Source organism: Drosophila nasuta, chromosome 2R, assembly GCF_023558535.2.
Source record: "Drosophila nasuta strain 15112-1781.00 chromosome 2R, ASM2355853v1, whole genome shotgun sequence".
Taxonomy (NCBI): domain Eukaryota; kingdom Metazoa; phylum Arthropoda; class Insecta; order Diptera; family Drosophilidae; genus Drosophila; species Drosophila nasuta.
In genome coordinates, this window is record NC_083456.1 from 20,040,852 (window position 1) to 20,053,631 (window position 12,780).

The 12,780-nt window shown below is 39.8% G+C and overlaps 1 protein-coding gene across 7 annotated transcripts in view; it reads left to right on the forward strand.

The window, feature by feature from the left end:
• The first annotated feature begins 374 nt into the window (after positions 1-374).
• LOC132787642 (rho GTPase-activating protein 100F) overlaps positions 375-12,780 on the forward strand; it is a 41,230-nt gene continuing 28,824 nt past the window's right edge. For 2 of the 7 annotated variants that reach the window (XM_060794822.1, XM_060794825.1), the window contains exons 1-2: positions 937-1,984; positions 6,306-6,627. In XM_060794822.1, the coding sequence (XP_060650805.1) occupies positions 6,541-6,627 (87 nt within the window). In that variant the 5' untranslated portion in view covers positions 937-1,984; positions 6,306-6,540. Of the gene's footprint in view, positions 549-935; positions 1,985-6,305; positions 6,628-12,780 lie in introns of those variants that run through there. The other 5 variants (XM_060794817.1, XM_060794824.1, XM_060794821.1 and 2 more) reach the window with 5 other exon arrangements.

Below are 12,780 nucleotides of genomic sequence, written 5' to 3' on the forward strand. Positions count from 1 at the left end.
AAAATCAAGTCTTGCAAATATTGTGTGGAGCAATTCTGTTATTGTGCGGTATTTTCGCAGCGTTGCCAGATAAATCAATTTGGTTCGTTTAAAGTTGCCACATCTGATCACCTTTAAATAGTGACACAATAATATAGCAGTAAACTCGACTTGGTGCTGTTATACCACTGTTATGTACTTTTAAGGCAAGTGAAAATATTCGAATTGATGACAATTATATATGTTATATAAAACCTTTAGCTAATTAAACAAGAATTATTTAAATAATGCATCTTTCAATTTACAAACTTATTAATATAAGTTAATTTCGATAACTATGTAATCGCCGCTGTTATTAACAGTTTAACACACCGTTAAGTTGCAGATGACAAAACCATAACATAAATTTAGGGGGTGCAGCAGAAAATGGCTGTTCATCATCGTCAAATTCGTTAATGTTTATAAATTTGCTGCAAATCTATTGCAAACAATCGCAAAGTGTATGAATTGTGTGTTGCAAATAAGTTATCAACGAGAACCACAAGTGCCCAAAATAAAAAGCGTTAAAAGTGAGTTAGCCGCATGCCAAAAAGCCAAAGTGAAAAGAAAAAAATCCAACGAACAAACGAACTGTAGTGTAAAAGGGACGTTGAACGAACGCTGTGGTGTTTTTGGTGGTGGTGCATTTGTCGTGTATGTTAGAGTGTGTGTGTGTGTTTGCGTGGTGTATGTGGGGGCGGGGTGTGGGTGGAAAGTGTTATCGCCATTTGCTCGCTATCGCCCACAAAATAGCCAGCAGCGGCAACTTGCTCCAAATTTCATGAGCATGCGCAGTGCGTTGAACATTTGCTCATTCGTTCCCAAACAGGATATTTTATTATACTGAAATTCATACCCATACACTCGCACACACACACTCACACACATAGAGAGATGTGCGTGCTGCGCTGCGCTCTGTTAACGTAGGAGTAGCGCAGGAAATTCGCATATTCAGGCCAAAAGCGTTGCGCTCGTAGTAAAACGCGGCTCATAAGCAAAAGCTCCGCACTGCCATTCGGACGCATCGCATTCCGTTGCCGTTGCCATTGCCTGTTCACACTCACTCACACAAACACACACAGTCTCACTCACTTACATTTCTATTCGTACACACACACTCACGCATACTCTCGCAGTCAGCAGCAGCAGAAGCAGCATGTATGCTCGTACATACATACTTGCATTCACATATACACGCGCAAAAATCAATTAAACGCAGCGTAAAAAAGGAAAAAAAATACGCAGAGAATCGGTAAAAGTTAAAAAAGGATTTTTGTGGGCTTATCGCGTACAATCGCGCTCCATATTTCGCCCCCGTCGTGATTTGTGATTGCTCCCCAAACCGAAGTCAATAAATTGTAGTAATAATAATGTTGTTTCAATTGACTGTGAAATGTGTGAAAGCAAAAGCTCACAAGTTACGCAAAAAATGCAGCAGCGTCGCAGTCGCAACAAAAGCAGCCGCAGTCGCAACAGCAGCAACAGCAACAGCAGCAGCAACGAGCAGCAGCAAAATGTGAAACGGAAACGAGCCAACGAGCAGTGCTAAAGTGCAAGGATAAAAGGATGCGTCGTCGTACCATTGACCACCGAACCAGCAATTTGTCATTAACGCCTAAGCCAACTGCAGCAGCAACAGCAACAGCAACAACAACAACAACTGTGGCAGCAAGTGCAACATAACCCCCAACCAAAAAAAAAAAAAAAAAAAAAAAAACAACAACAACTAAAGAGAAACAAAAAACAGCCTCGCCAACTGCACCAACTGCCATCAACGCTGCTGTCACCTGCCGGCATCCCTGACGTTTGCCCCAAATTGTTCCAATTCGCGTTGCTGCAAATTTTTATGTGATTTCTCGTCTCCATAGCTGGGGAACCTTTGGCAACGTCAAGCATCATCCAGATATATGTATGTAACAGGCAGTAAATCCTTCAGTACCAGTTGTTAACCAGCAAAACAGGACAGGTGAGTTAACCCACTAATCAACCTTAGACCGTCTTTAGATGGCATTTTAAATATATAATTTTCCTCAAGCTTAAAAGATTGTTTAGTTTGGGAAGATCCAAAACTATATTATTGAAGTGATAAGTCATTAAAGTTTTATAATTATGAATTAGGAAATTTGTTAAGCCAGTTTTGTTTTAATATTACACTATTTCTATATGGGAAAGTTCCTAAACTTTACTTTCTGTGTATTATCTGCTATCAGATCTCAAATTTTTGTTGCCAAGCTGTAAAAAAACAGAAAATAACCTTTAATCGAAAGGTTCATAAAATGTTATAGATATTTTTGTTTAAATATTTCATTATTACTAGACAGGAAAGTTTTAAAATTGAAACTTTTCGCTGCTGTTTGCTATCAGAGTTAAACAACTTTTAAGGCATTAGAGTGTCAGATCATAAAGAAGCAAAAAAATATCATAGCTTTGCCTTCCGATTGATAAGCAAAAAAGAGAGTTGTGGCAGCTGCGCTTATTATCAGCTATCTGAGGATGCTGGTGCAAAGCTTTGATAATGCTTTTTTCAGTGTCCTCAAAGTGTAGCATGTCATTTCCTTAATTGGCTCTCAGAGCACAAGGATTACATGCTGACTCAAAAGATACTTTACTTTTTATGTGCAAAACTAGTTTAAAGTACACTAAAGTAAACAGAGAGAAAAGTTCCACAAAAAAGGCTTTGCTCATTAATAGTTAATTTTAATAAATTAGCTACATATTAAAATTCTAGCAGTCTCTTTTGATCTCCCTGCTACCTCTATATTACTTTGCTATTTAAAGCTACAAAAAATAAACATCAAAGACTTAAATTTCGGTCAGAATTCACAAAAAAAAAAATAAATCAAGAAGAGGAAAATGCAGAGGGAGGGAAAACATTAACCGCGACATTAACAATCAACGAAACATTTCTCATTTTCTGGCGTTTTTAGCTTGGCTCATTTGAAATAGCTGCGTTGGCGCTTGGTGTGGGAGTAACAAACTACCCTGCGAATCCAATACGAAACAGAGAACAGAATAGCGCAAAAAAGTTGAGAGCTTTGCTCCAAATTGTCGAGGCAAATAAAAAGCGGAAAAATCATTTCAACAAAACAGCACAAAATGCTGAAAAATTACAGCAAAAAGCCCAAAAAAAAAACTTGAATCAATGGAAGAGAAAAACATCCAACCACAACTTAAATATTATGCTCATTGTAAAAGTTTGCGAATCTCACAGAGGAATGTTTGCCGACAAAATTTCAGTTCAGTTTTTGGTGTATGACAAGTTAAAGTTTTTAAGATGTCGCTACAATAGCTTAAGCATAGCTTAGAATTTGTCTGTTGTTGCTAAACTTTTAAATGGACATAAATGTGTATTTATTTGGTTGAAATTCAGAGGTTTAGCCAGTTCGTCTAGCCAAGCTCAAGGGACTGACAACTGGCGTCGTGTCTATGAAGACAAATTGGCCCAAAATTACTCGTAGTTTGGCTAATTATAATAGTTGATGTGGTTTCAGCTAAACAATTTTCTTTTGTACATAGGTGGAATGCAATTGCGCTGGTCGCGCAAACATTTGCCAGGTGAAAACTCCCGCAGGACTCTATCTGTGAGTTGTTGCAATCATAGTTGAGTGAGAGTGTTTTGGGGGCGGAGTGTGTGTGTGTAAAGGGTGTGCCAACATTGGGCATTTTGGGTGGTGGTGGTTTTTGTCACTCTGTTTTTAGGCGAGTTAATGTGTGTCCAACTCCCCATGGTTGATAAGCTTGCCAATGATTCGATGGGGTTAGAATCGATAAATCGAAGGGGTGATCTAAACTCTCACAAAAAAAAAGGCTCTACTTATGATCGCATATCTTAAACAAATAGCTCGTGCTTTAGATGACAAATGATTTGCCATTTGGCCTGCATGGAATGTGGCATTTGTCATTCATTTATGCACTCACTCACTCGGAAATTTCACACACACACACAAAGTGTGGGAGTGTGCGAAAGCGAAATCATCGCCTGCGGAATTTATGATGTCATAAAAATAAATTTTAGACATGCGTAGACATCATTTGGAAGCGACTGTCGGCCGAATTGTTTTAGCACTCACTGCTGCAGTCGTTCGACTCGCTCGCTGCTCACTTGTTATTGCTGTTGTTGCTCCATTAACACTCGGCAACATCTTTCTTGTCTGATTGCTACACTTTGTCGCGATGTTGTCGTTGTCTCGTAGCTGTGACACAAAGTATCTTGTAGCTGCATTTGCATTCGCATGTCGCAGACGCTGTTGGCAATAACTCACACACGCACACGAAGTTCAGTTTGTGCCTGCATAGAAATTATGAACTAAAAAAAAATGTTGCACACCAAACGGGCGCTGCTGAAGTTCATTGAATGGCGCCGGCTTTGTTGCAAACGGAAGCTGCTCACACAGTCGCTTGTCAGGGCGCAGCTGGACCACAGTTACAGCTTCAGATATGCATAGATGTGATGGCCTTAGGTATGGCATGCGAGGAGCACATTTAAATGTCCTGTGCACGATTGCAACATTTCTCATTGCAAACTACTGCGTGGCAAGGGAGCAAGGGGAGCATTCACTGCTCCCATCCACGGACCCAAAGTGTTTTATTGCAACAAAATCTCAGTTGGAGTCGTGGGCAAAGTGCCAGCCGCAGCTCCATTGGCCCAGTTCGTGTAGTGTGGTGTGGTATGGTGCTACGTGTCTGCCATGACTGTTGGCGACGATGAGGACGACATCATCACGAACGTGGCTAGCTTTTGGCAACTGATGATGCTTCCTCGGCCACATTGCCACATGCAACTCCTTTTGCTACCCAAGTGCTTCGCCCGTTTTTAAGCTACTTAATTAAAAATTCTTTGGTAGTGATTTTTTTGTTTCTGTTGTTGTTGTTGTTGGTATTGCGGTTGCAAGCCTCTTGACAAAATCATATGCAGAAACAGAAGTAGCGACAGCGACAGTAACTGAAACAGCAACTAAAACAGAATCTGAACTTGTCCTTTAAGCCTCTGCAGCAAGGATATGAATGTGTGTGAGTGTTTATCTGTCTGTCTGGGGATTTGGAGCGCTAATAACTTCCATTCAAAAAGCGAGTGAGAAGCAACGTGTATGTGTGTGTGTGTGTGTGCTGGTGGGGTTTGTAACAACATTCAGTTTGAATTTATCTAAACAGTTGCACAAGTTCACAGCAGCTTCACTTCTCGTGTCGGACTCTGTGTCTCTCACTTTCTCGCCCTCTACTTACTGCTGTTATTCTAGCCAGCCTGGCAACTGCAAATGCTTTTTAATTAAAAATTATATCAACATTCATTGCTGCTGACATTCGCAATGGCAACAGTTGAAGGCGGGTCCACGCCCCCGCCTTGCTGTTAGCTGGATAATAGTTGTGTGTTAGCTTGCAACATGTTTGTTGCCCATTGTTGTGCAGCTGCTGTGGCTGTGGCATTTAAAGTGCTCAACCACAAAACACAATAATATAAAAGAACATTTAAATATATTTCGAATGGATTTGTGCTTAGAACAAAACAAGCTTTTGAAAGCGCCAGAGAATAAAGAATTTACATAAATTGTTGCATATTTTTATACACTTAAAAGATTTATTTGCATCCCCTGCATAATTTATTATCAAATTCTCTGGATTTTAAGGCGAGCATCTTTTAAACGTCAAGTTATGACAGCAGCGCCCAATTAAGTGCTTTTCATTCATAATTAAAATCACGCAACTTTAATTAGTTAGCTTTGCAATCGTAATACGATACAACAGCAGATGAGTCAGAATGAAAGTTGTTGGCCAACTGCAGACACTGATTACAGCAAAGTTGGTGTATATTTGTGTATCGCACAATTCGAGAGCTGAGCAAATAGCGCATTATCAGCGCTGCCATTTCTATATATAGCAAATCGGACAGTTATTCAATATGCAAGCGTTGGGCTGACATTTTGTATTGGGTTTGGAAACTGAGTTCGAGGTATTTCTCTCTCTCTCTCTCTCTCTCACTCTCTGAATGTTCAGCTGTCGCTGTTAACACAGGCAAATGCATATGACACATGTCAGAGCAGTCGTCGCCCGTCCTTGTTGGTTGAGTGTTTTGTGGAATGTTGTTGGGCTGCCAACAGTGTGGCAAAGCTTCATTAAGTTACACACACACACACACACACACACACAAATTGCTGTTTGGCTGTTGACAATTAAGTGACAGTAAATACTTTGTGATGAGTTTGGCAGGATCTAGACAGCTTGAGCTTAACTTGAGTCCCTCTCACTGACAATTTACATTAATATGCTTCTCTTTCTGTTTATTTTTTTAGCACCCTATACGAGCAACGAATAAATCGAACTTGCATTTTTTTTTATACAACGCTAAATGCTAAAACAAAAATCTTTTGTAAAAATTAAGAGACGATAAAACTTTACAACATTGTTAAATGTCAAGCGGGAGACGTCACTTGGCGCATCATTGGTCGAGACTTCAGCGAGGGCCACAAATGACCCAACTGTAGCAGCAGAAGAAACCATTTTTCCCAAAAGGATCCCCACTCATAAATGCAGTGGAAGAAGAAGTTTACTCGATTGAAAGCAGCTACTGGAAATTCGCGTGTGCGAAGAATGCTTTGTTGTGGACGTAGAAAGGTGAGTGCTTGAATTAATCTTAAATGTATAAACAACGATTTACTACATGATTTGAAATGGCTTTTGAAAAGTACTTAACTCAAGTTTGCTCTTCCAACTGATTGGCTTTTCTCCGAATATAAATTATCCACGCGTCAGACAGCATTTAAATTTCCTTTGATATGTTTTAATATATGCAAATAATGTTGGAAATATTTGCAAAGCTAACCAGGATTACTCTCACTTCTATTTAGCCTTTACAATTTATATTGATTGAGGTGATTTAATCGTCAGTTGCTTTGTGAGTGAATTATAATTTATTTAAAAGCACATTTCCCCCTTAACTAAAAGTTGAAATCAAGCAAATAGATATTTTGGTGTAATTAAATTCGAAAGGAACTAATAATTGCTTTCATAGCTGGTTAATTTATGTTCTACACTTGAGTCTCTTTCAATATTGCTTAATTGCAAAATGTGATTTACCTTTTATCGTTTTTTGCACCCCCTCCATCTAAAGAGGGGAGTACCGTCGAGAGAGGGGCGTGGTTATGTTTGTGACTTAATGCAAGCGGCGGACATGAAACTCAATTACTTGTCGAGTGTGTGCGTGTGTGTAGTTGGTTAAGGGGGCGGTAGGCGTGTCTGCGGTTAAGTGGCGCCCTCTATTGAACTCAAATTGGATATACCACGAATTTTAATGCAATTCTCCGCTTGCATCACGTAAATTGAGCTACCTGAGTTGAGTTGAGTTGAGCTGGAGCTGAGCTGGAGCTGAGATACTGAACTTCAATCAGTGTGCTTAATCAAGAGTTAAACAAGAAAATAAACGAGCTGTTTAAATGTAATTAATGTCCAACACTTGGCTTAATTGCAAGCTTTCGTAATTATTCACACCTCTGAGCAGCAAACATTTGTGCTTTCCGTTAATCTCGACAGCAATCTCTTCACTCTGATCTAGGTTTCAACGTACGTTCAACGTCCATCTACACGTTACTACTTGTGCTGTGTGCTGGCCAAGCACTCACTAACTAACTTTTAATTAAAGCACTTTACAAAGGTTTTTGCTAATGCACCAGCAAGCAAAATCTAATTCACAGCTACAAACAAACTTCACTCTCCCTATATATATGTGTTATATATGTTATAGTATGTGGTAGGACAGGTGCTTTGTTGTCACTTTTTCTAGTGAATTTGTCAAGTTTTGAGCAGCATTAACAAAAGCTGAAGCCAAACAGTTGATGGATGTTGTTGTTGTTGCTGTTGCCTTTGGTGTTGGTGTTGGTGTTGATGTTGCCTGGCTCAACTAAAATTGTGCCAACTTCAAACTAAGCAACGGAAATCACTCAGACCTTAAGCCAGGGGGAAACACAGGCAGCGACAGAAGACTGAAGACTGAGGCATTCAGGCATCTAGCGAAAAAGGAACAAAACTTTATGACAAAGTCAAAGGCAGAGTCGTCCCTTGTGCGCTCTGCAATTCCCTCAAGATGCAGTCAACGACGATAACAACGACGACGACGACGACGACGCATTTAAACCGCAGCTGCACCTCCGAACCGCAGCAATGCATACACTTTGTTGCAATTTGTTGCAGGTATTTTGATATTATCAAGGTCTTGGTATTTTATGCTGCAATCAATCAGTAACATTTTTCTTCTACTTTATGGATATTACTTCCTTTTGCAATATTGCAAACATAATCTTAGGGATTATGCTTTGTATTAAGAGGAATTTGTAAGAGGAAAGAAGCAAAATAATTACTCGACAAAATCAGATTAATGTGCTCAAAACGCTTGAAGGCGAGTAAATTAAAAATAGAGCACAAATATACAGAGTTTGCCTATACGTAATGTTATGTCTTTGTTAAAGATGTTGAAAAAAATATTACGTATACGTAATATCAGATTAATATTTGAGAATACTTGAAGGGGAGTAAATTAAAAATAGAGCACAAATAGTGCAAATCTGTAGAACTTGCTTGCGTATACGTAATATTATTTCTTAGTAAAAGATGTTGAAGAAAATATTACGTATACGTAATATCAGATTAATCTTTAAAAATGCTTGAGTGCGAGAAAATTAAAAATAGAGCACAAATAGAGTAAATCTACAAAGCTTGCTTGCGTATACGTAATATTATTTCGTAGTGAAAGATGTTGCAAAATATTACGTATACGTAGTGACATTAAAAAATAATATTGTGCATATAAGCATTCTACATTTTACTCGCCTTTTGTTATAAAATTGATTAAAATTTACCGCTGGAAAATAATATTACGTATACGCAAGCAAGCACTCTAAAGTTTACACGCTTTTTGTCATGAAATTGGTTAAAGTTTTACAGTTCGTGATGATCATCATCTTTTGTTTGTTAGCGTATGCAGGATTTCGTCATGTTTGTAATATGGAATTTTCTGCAGATTCTTGTTGTTGTTGTTGTTGGTTTTGTTTATTGCCGCGCAAAAACTTTGACTTGGGCGCCGACGTCAAAAAGTTGAACAAATAAATTAATTTAGTCGCTGCGCTGCGCGAAGCGGCGCAGTCGATGGCAATCGCTGAGCTGCAGTTGGCCTCGCGTTGGCTTCTTTGGTCGCTCTGCTCGGCTTTCCTTTTTTTTTGTCGATGCCAAGGATGATCGTCCTGTGGGAGTCTGGGGGCTAAATAATTGAATTGACGCTGCTGGCGCATTCAGCTTTGCCTGCGTTTGTTTTAAATTGCATTTGCAGAGCGCGTTGCGCGTTGCGTGCGGCGTGTGGCATGCGGCATGCTGCTTGTTGCTGCTTTGCTTGTTTAGTTATCTGTTCGTCAGAGGCCGGCGGCGTAAATTGATTTGTTAAACAATTTTTAATTGAAATGCAACACGGCCACCAGGCAATATGTCAAAGTTTAATGGAACCAAACTGATTGCCTGCCTCGTGCCTCTTACCGCTTGCCGCATGCCACTTGTAAACAGTTAAAGTTGAGCTCAAGTGAAATGCGCAGGCATTTCTATTGGCATACGTTTGAGAATGTGGCAGAGGATGCGAGCCGTAGGCGCTGCATTTGCTGCATGCCACGCCGAGTGTTGAGTGTTGAATGACAGCCAACAGGCGAAGCTATTGAATTACAAAACCAATAACAGACCTTTCGCCTGCGCTTAACATGGGCGTGGCTGCAACTGACACCATTTGGCATGAATTGTTGCTGTTACTTTTTTGTGTGTGTGTTGTTGTTGTTGTTGTTGCTGCAATTTTCATTGCTGCGCCCGCAGCATCCATGCCAACAAAGTTTGAAACAATTTTTGAGTGGCATTTTTGGACGCGAGCCGATGAATTTATTGAATCGCTTTCCACATTACGAGAGTACGAATAACTATTCCGGTGGCAGTAAATTATTTTGATTTATTTGCATATCGCGCTGCACAATGAGGCGTATACGTGACGTGACATGAAGCGAAATGAATTGAAATGAAAACGAAAATGAAAATAATACGAAATTTGTGCCGCATTCAATTAAACTGACATATTTCCATCATCAACATCAACATCATCAGACAGCAGCGAGCAGCCAGCAGCTGCTTTAAAAACCTGAATTTTCATTCGCAGTTTTGTGCTGCAAAAGTTCGACAGTCTTCTGCCCACAGACAATTATCAACTTGCCGCTTGGCTGACTGGCTGGCTGGCTGGATGGCTGGCTTGTTGGCTGGTTGCTTAAATTGTGCAGTCTGTGCCATTCAAACGGCGCATTTGAAGATGGAGCAGCAGAAGCAGAAGCAGACTGCAGCATTCTGTCTATCTGACTGTAAGTTTTCTCTGTGTTTTCCCCGAGTACCATTCACAAATAAATGGCGGGCATTTAGGCAACAGCAGAACAGCAGCAGTTGCTGGGGAGGCAGCTTCTTTCAGTTCCTTGAGCCTTGCCAACAACAGTTGGTGCATTTGGAGTGCATTCGAGCAGCTCACTGGATACACACACAGACAGAGAAAGATAGAGAGAACGAGAGCAAAAGAGAGAGAGAGAGAGAGAGAAAGGAAGAGACAATGTTTGCCTCAATGCAGATAAGAATATTGCTTCAGTTGAAGCGGCTGCTGCTGAAAACACACACACACTCACACACACACACCAAACGAACACAAGTAAAAGTTAACAAATGTTGCCCAAGACAAACAAACTGTGAAGCGTTTTAGTTTCCTGCGCATTCTTAGAGCACTTCCAATTTCTGTTTTTAGCTTAGTTTTGCGCTGATTTAAATACGCTTCTTACCCAGCAACAGTAAACTTATTTACTGCTCCAAAAATAATAATAGAAATAATATAATTAGAAATCCTTGAAAAACGGTTATTAAATATCAAGAGACGCAAACAGAGACAACACAACGAAGACTAAAGATGCCGCTAATGAGTAGTTGCTGTAGTTCGCTGTGCTGTGAATAACTTTTCGCTCTCCCATTTCCTTTTGCCTCGAGTTACATATTTGTTGGGATGAAGACAATGCATCGCATTGGCTGACAATATACGACTTGCAGTTGCTCTGTAGCCACAAACATGTGAATTCTTTACTCAACATGTGTGCATACCCAATTTGTGACCCATTTTATCATACATAAAAGGGTATTAAGTCTGTTATTTTCTTTTGTTTTTTTTTTTGGCATTGAGCATTGAGCACTGGGAAAAAGTATTAATTGGTATCACAGGTGCGGCAAAAGATTTTTAATTGCCAGTGCAAAAGTTTTCTCTGACTATCTGGGCAAAACGTTAACAAGCGTAATTTTGGTGCATTGAATCGGAAAACGCAGTGATAGGATAACATAGCTGATTATGACGAAGGATAAAGGGAAAAACAAAAAATAGAATAAAAACAAGATTGAGTATAGCTAGAGCAAGGGTTAAAGAGAAATGCCTGAAATGGAGATAGGATAACGCACACAATAAAGAGGGCAATCTGTTTGGTTATCGACGCATCCATCAATCAAATGGATATTCAATTAACTAATCACTAAAATGTGCTTAACTGATTGCAGCCAGATCTCCGCGTATTTCATTTTCTCTGCTTTTCGTATCTATAATTAATGCGTTTCTTCCTTATTTTTTTGTTGTTGTTGTTGGCGTTCGCTTTCATTTTGCGAATATTAATTTGAGAGGAGCTTCAGGAAGTGCCTTGAATACATTGTCATTGACAGACAATATGCTTGCATATTTCAAATATTTTCAACTCGAATTCTTGAGCACAACAAGAAACCGTAACATTCCTCTTTTGTTTCTCTTATTGCCTTTTTGCGGTTTTGACGAGTTGCCTTTTTGTGAAATAATACGAAGACAACTGAATGCTTCTCCTGTGAATCGATTTTGTATATTCTTACTCAGAGATTTATTGCATAAATTGCTGAAATAATTGTGTTGTTGTGCTGCGCACACAACTTATTAATGCTGTAATTGCAAATGATGCTGCTGCTGTCGTCACGTTACAGGTACAAGAACGAGTATATTAAAGCTCATTCTACTGTCTGTTGTTTGTTCTGCACGTAAAATATTTGACTGTCACTGCACACAACATGTCGCATTTTTCTGCTGGGACAACTTCGAGTCGAGCACTGGGGAGAAGATGTGTTTATAATTTCCGGAGAGCAGTCAGCAGATGCCGTTGGTTGCTGGCAGCCTGCGACAGTTGGCTTATTGATTGGCTTATATTTTTGCATAACAGGCGGATGGACATCGCAACATGGCAACGATAACAGTCGAAAGTTATTTCTATTTTTTTTTTTTTCTTTTTGCTTGTCGCAGTTCTGTGCCGGAAATGCCTGGAGCTCAACTCGACAGCTCAGCTGGTGTCTAATAAAATGGCTGCAAAGGAATTAGCTCTTATGCTCTTTGGCCATCAACAGCAAATGCTCTTAACAACAAGCTTAGCTTAACGACGACGTTGACGTTTAAATGGCAACGCTGCTGCTGCTGCGTTTGACATATTTTATGTTTGACCAAAAAATAAAATCATCAACTGACGTTGCATGAGAGTGCAATGCGTCTGACAGTGTGTGTGAAGTAAGTGTGCGTTTATGTATGTGTGTGTGTTTGTATTGGGAGCACTCGAGTGCAAAGGTAAACAGACACAGTAACCAGCACACACACACACACCCACTCACACCCAGAAGTGCAATGCCGAAACAAAATTAACCTCACAACCTACTGCAGCATCCATT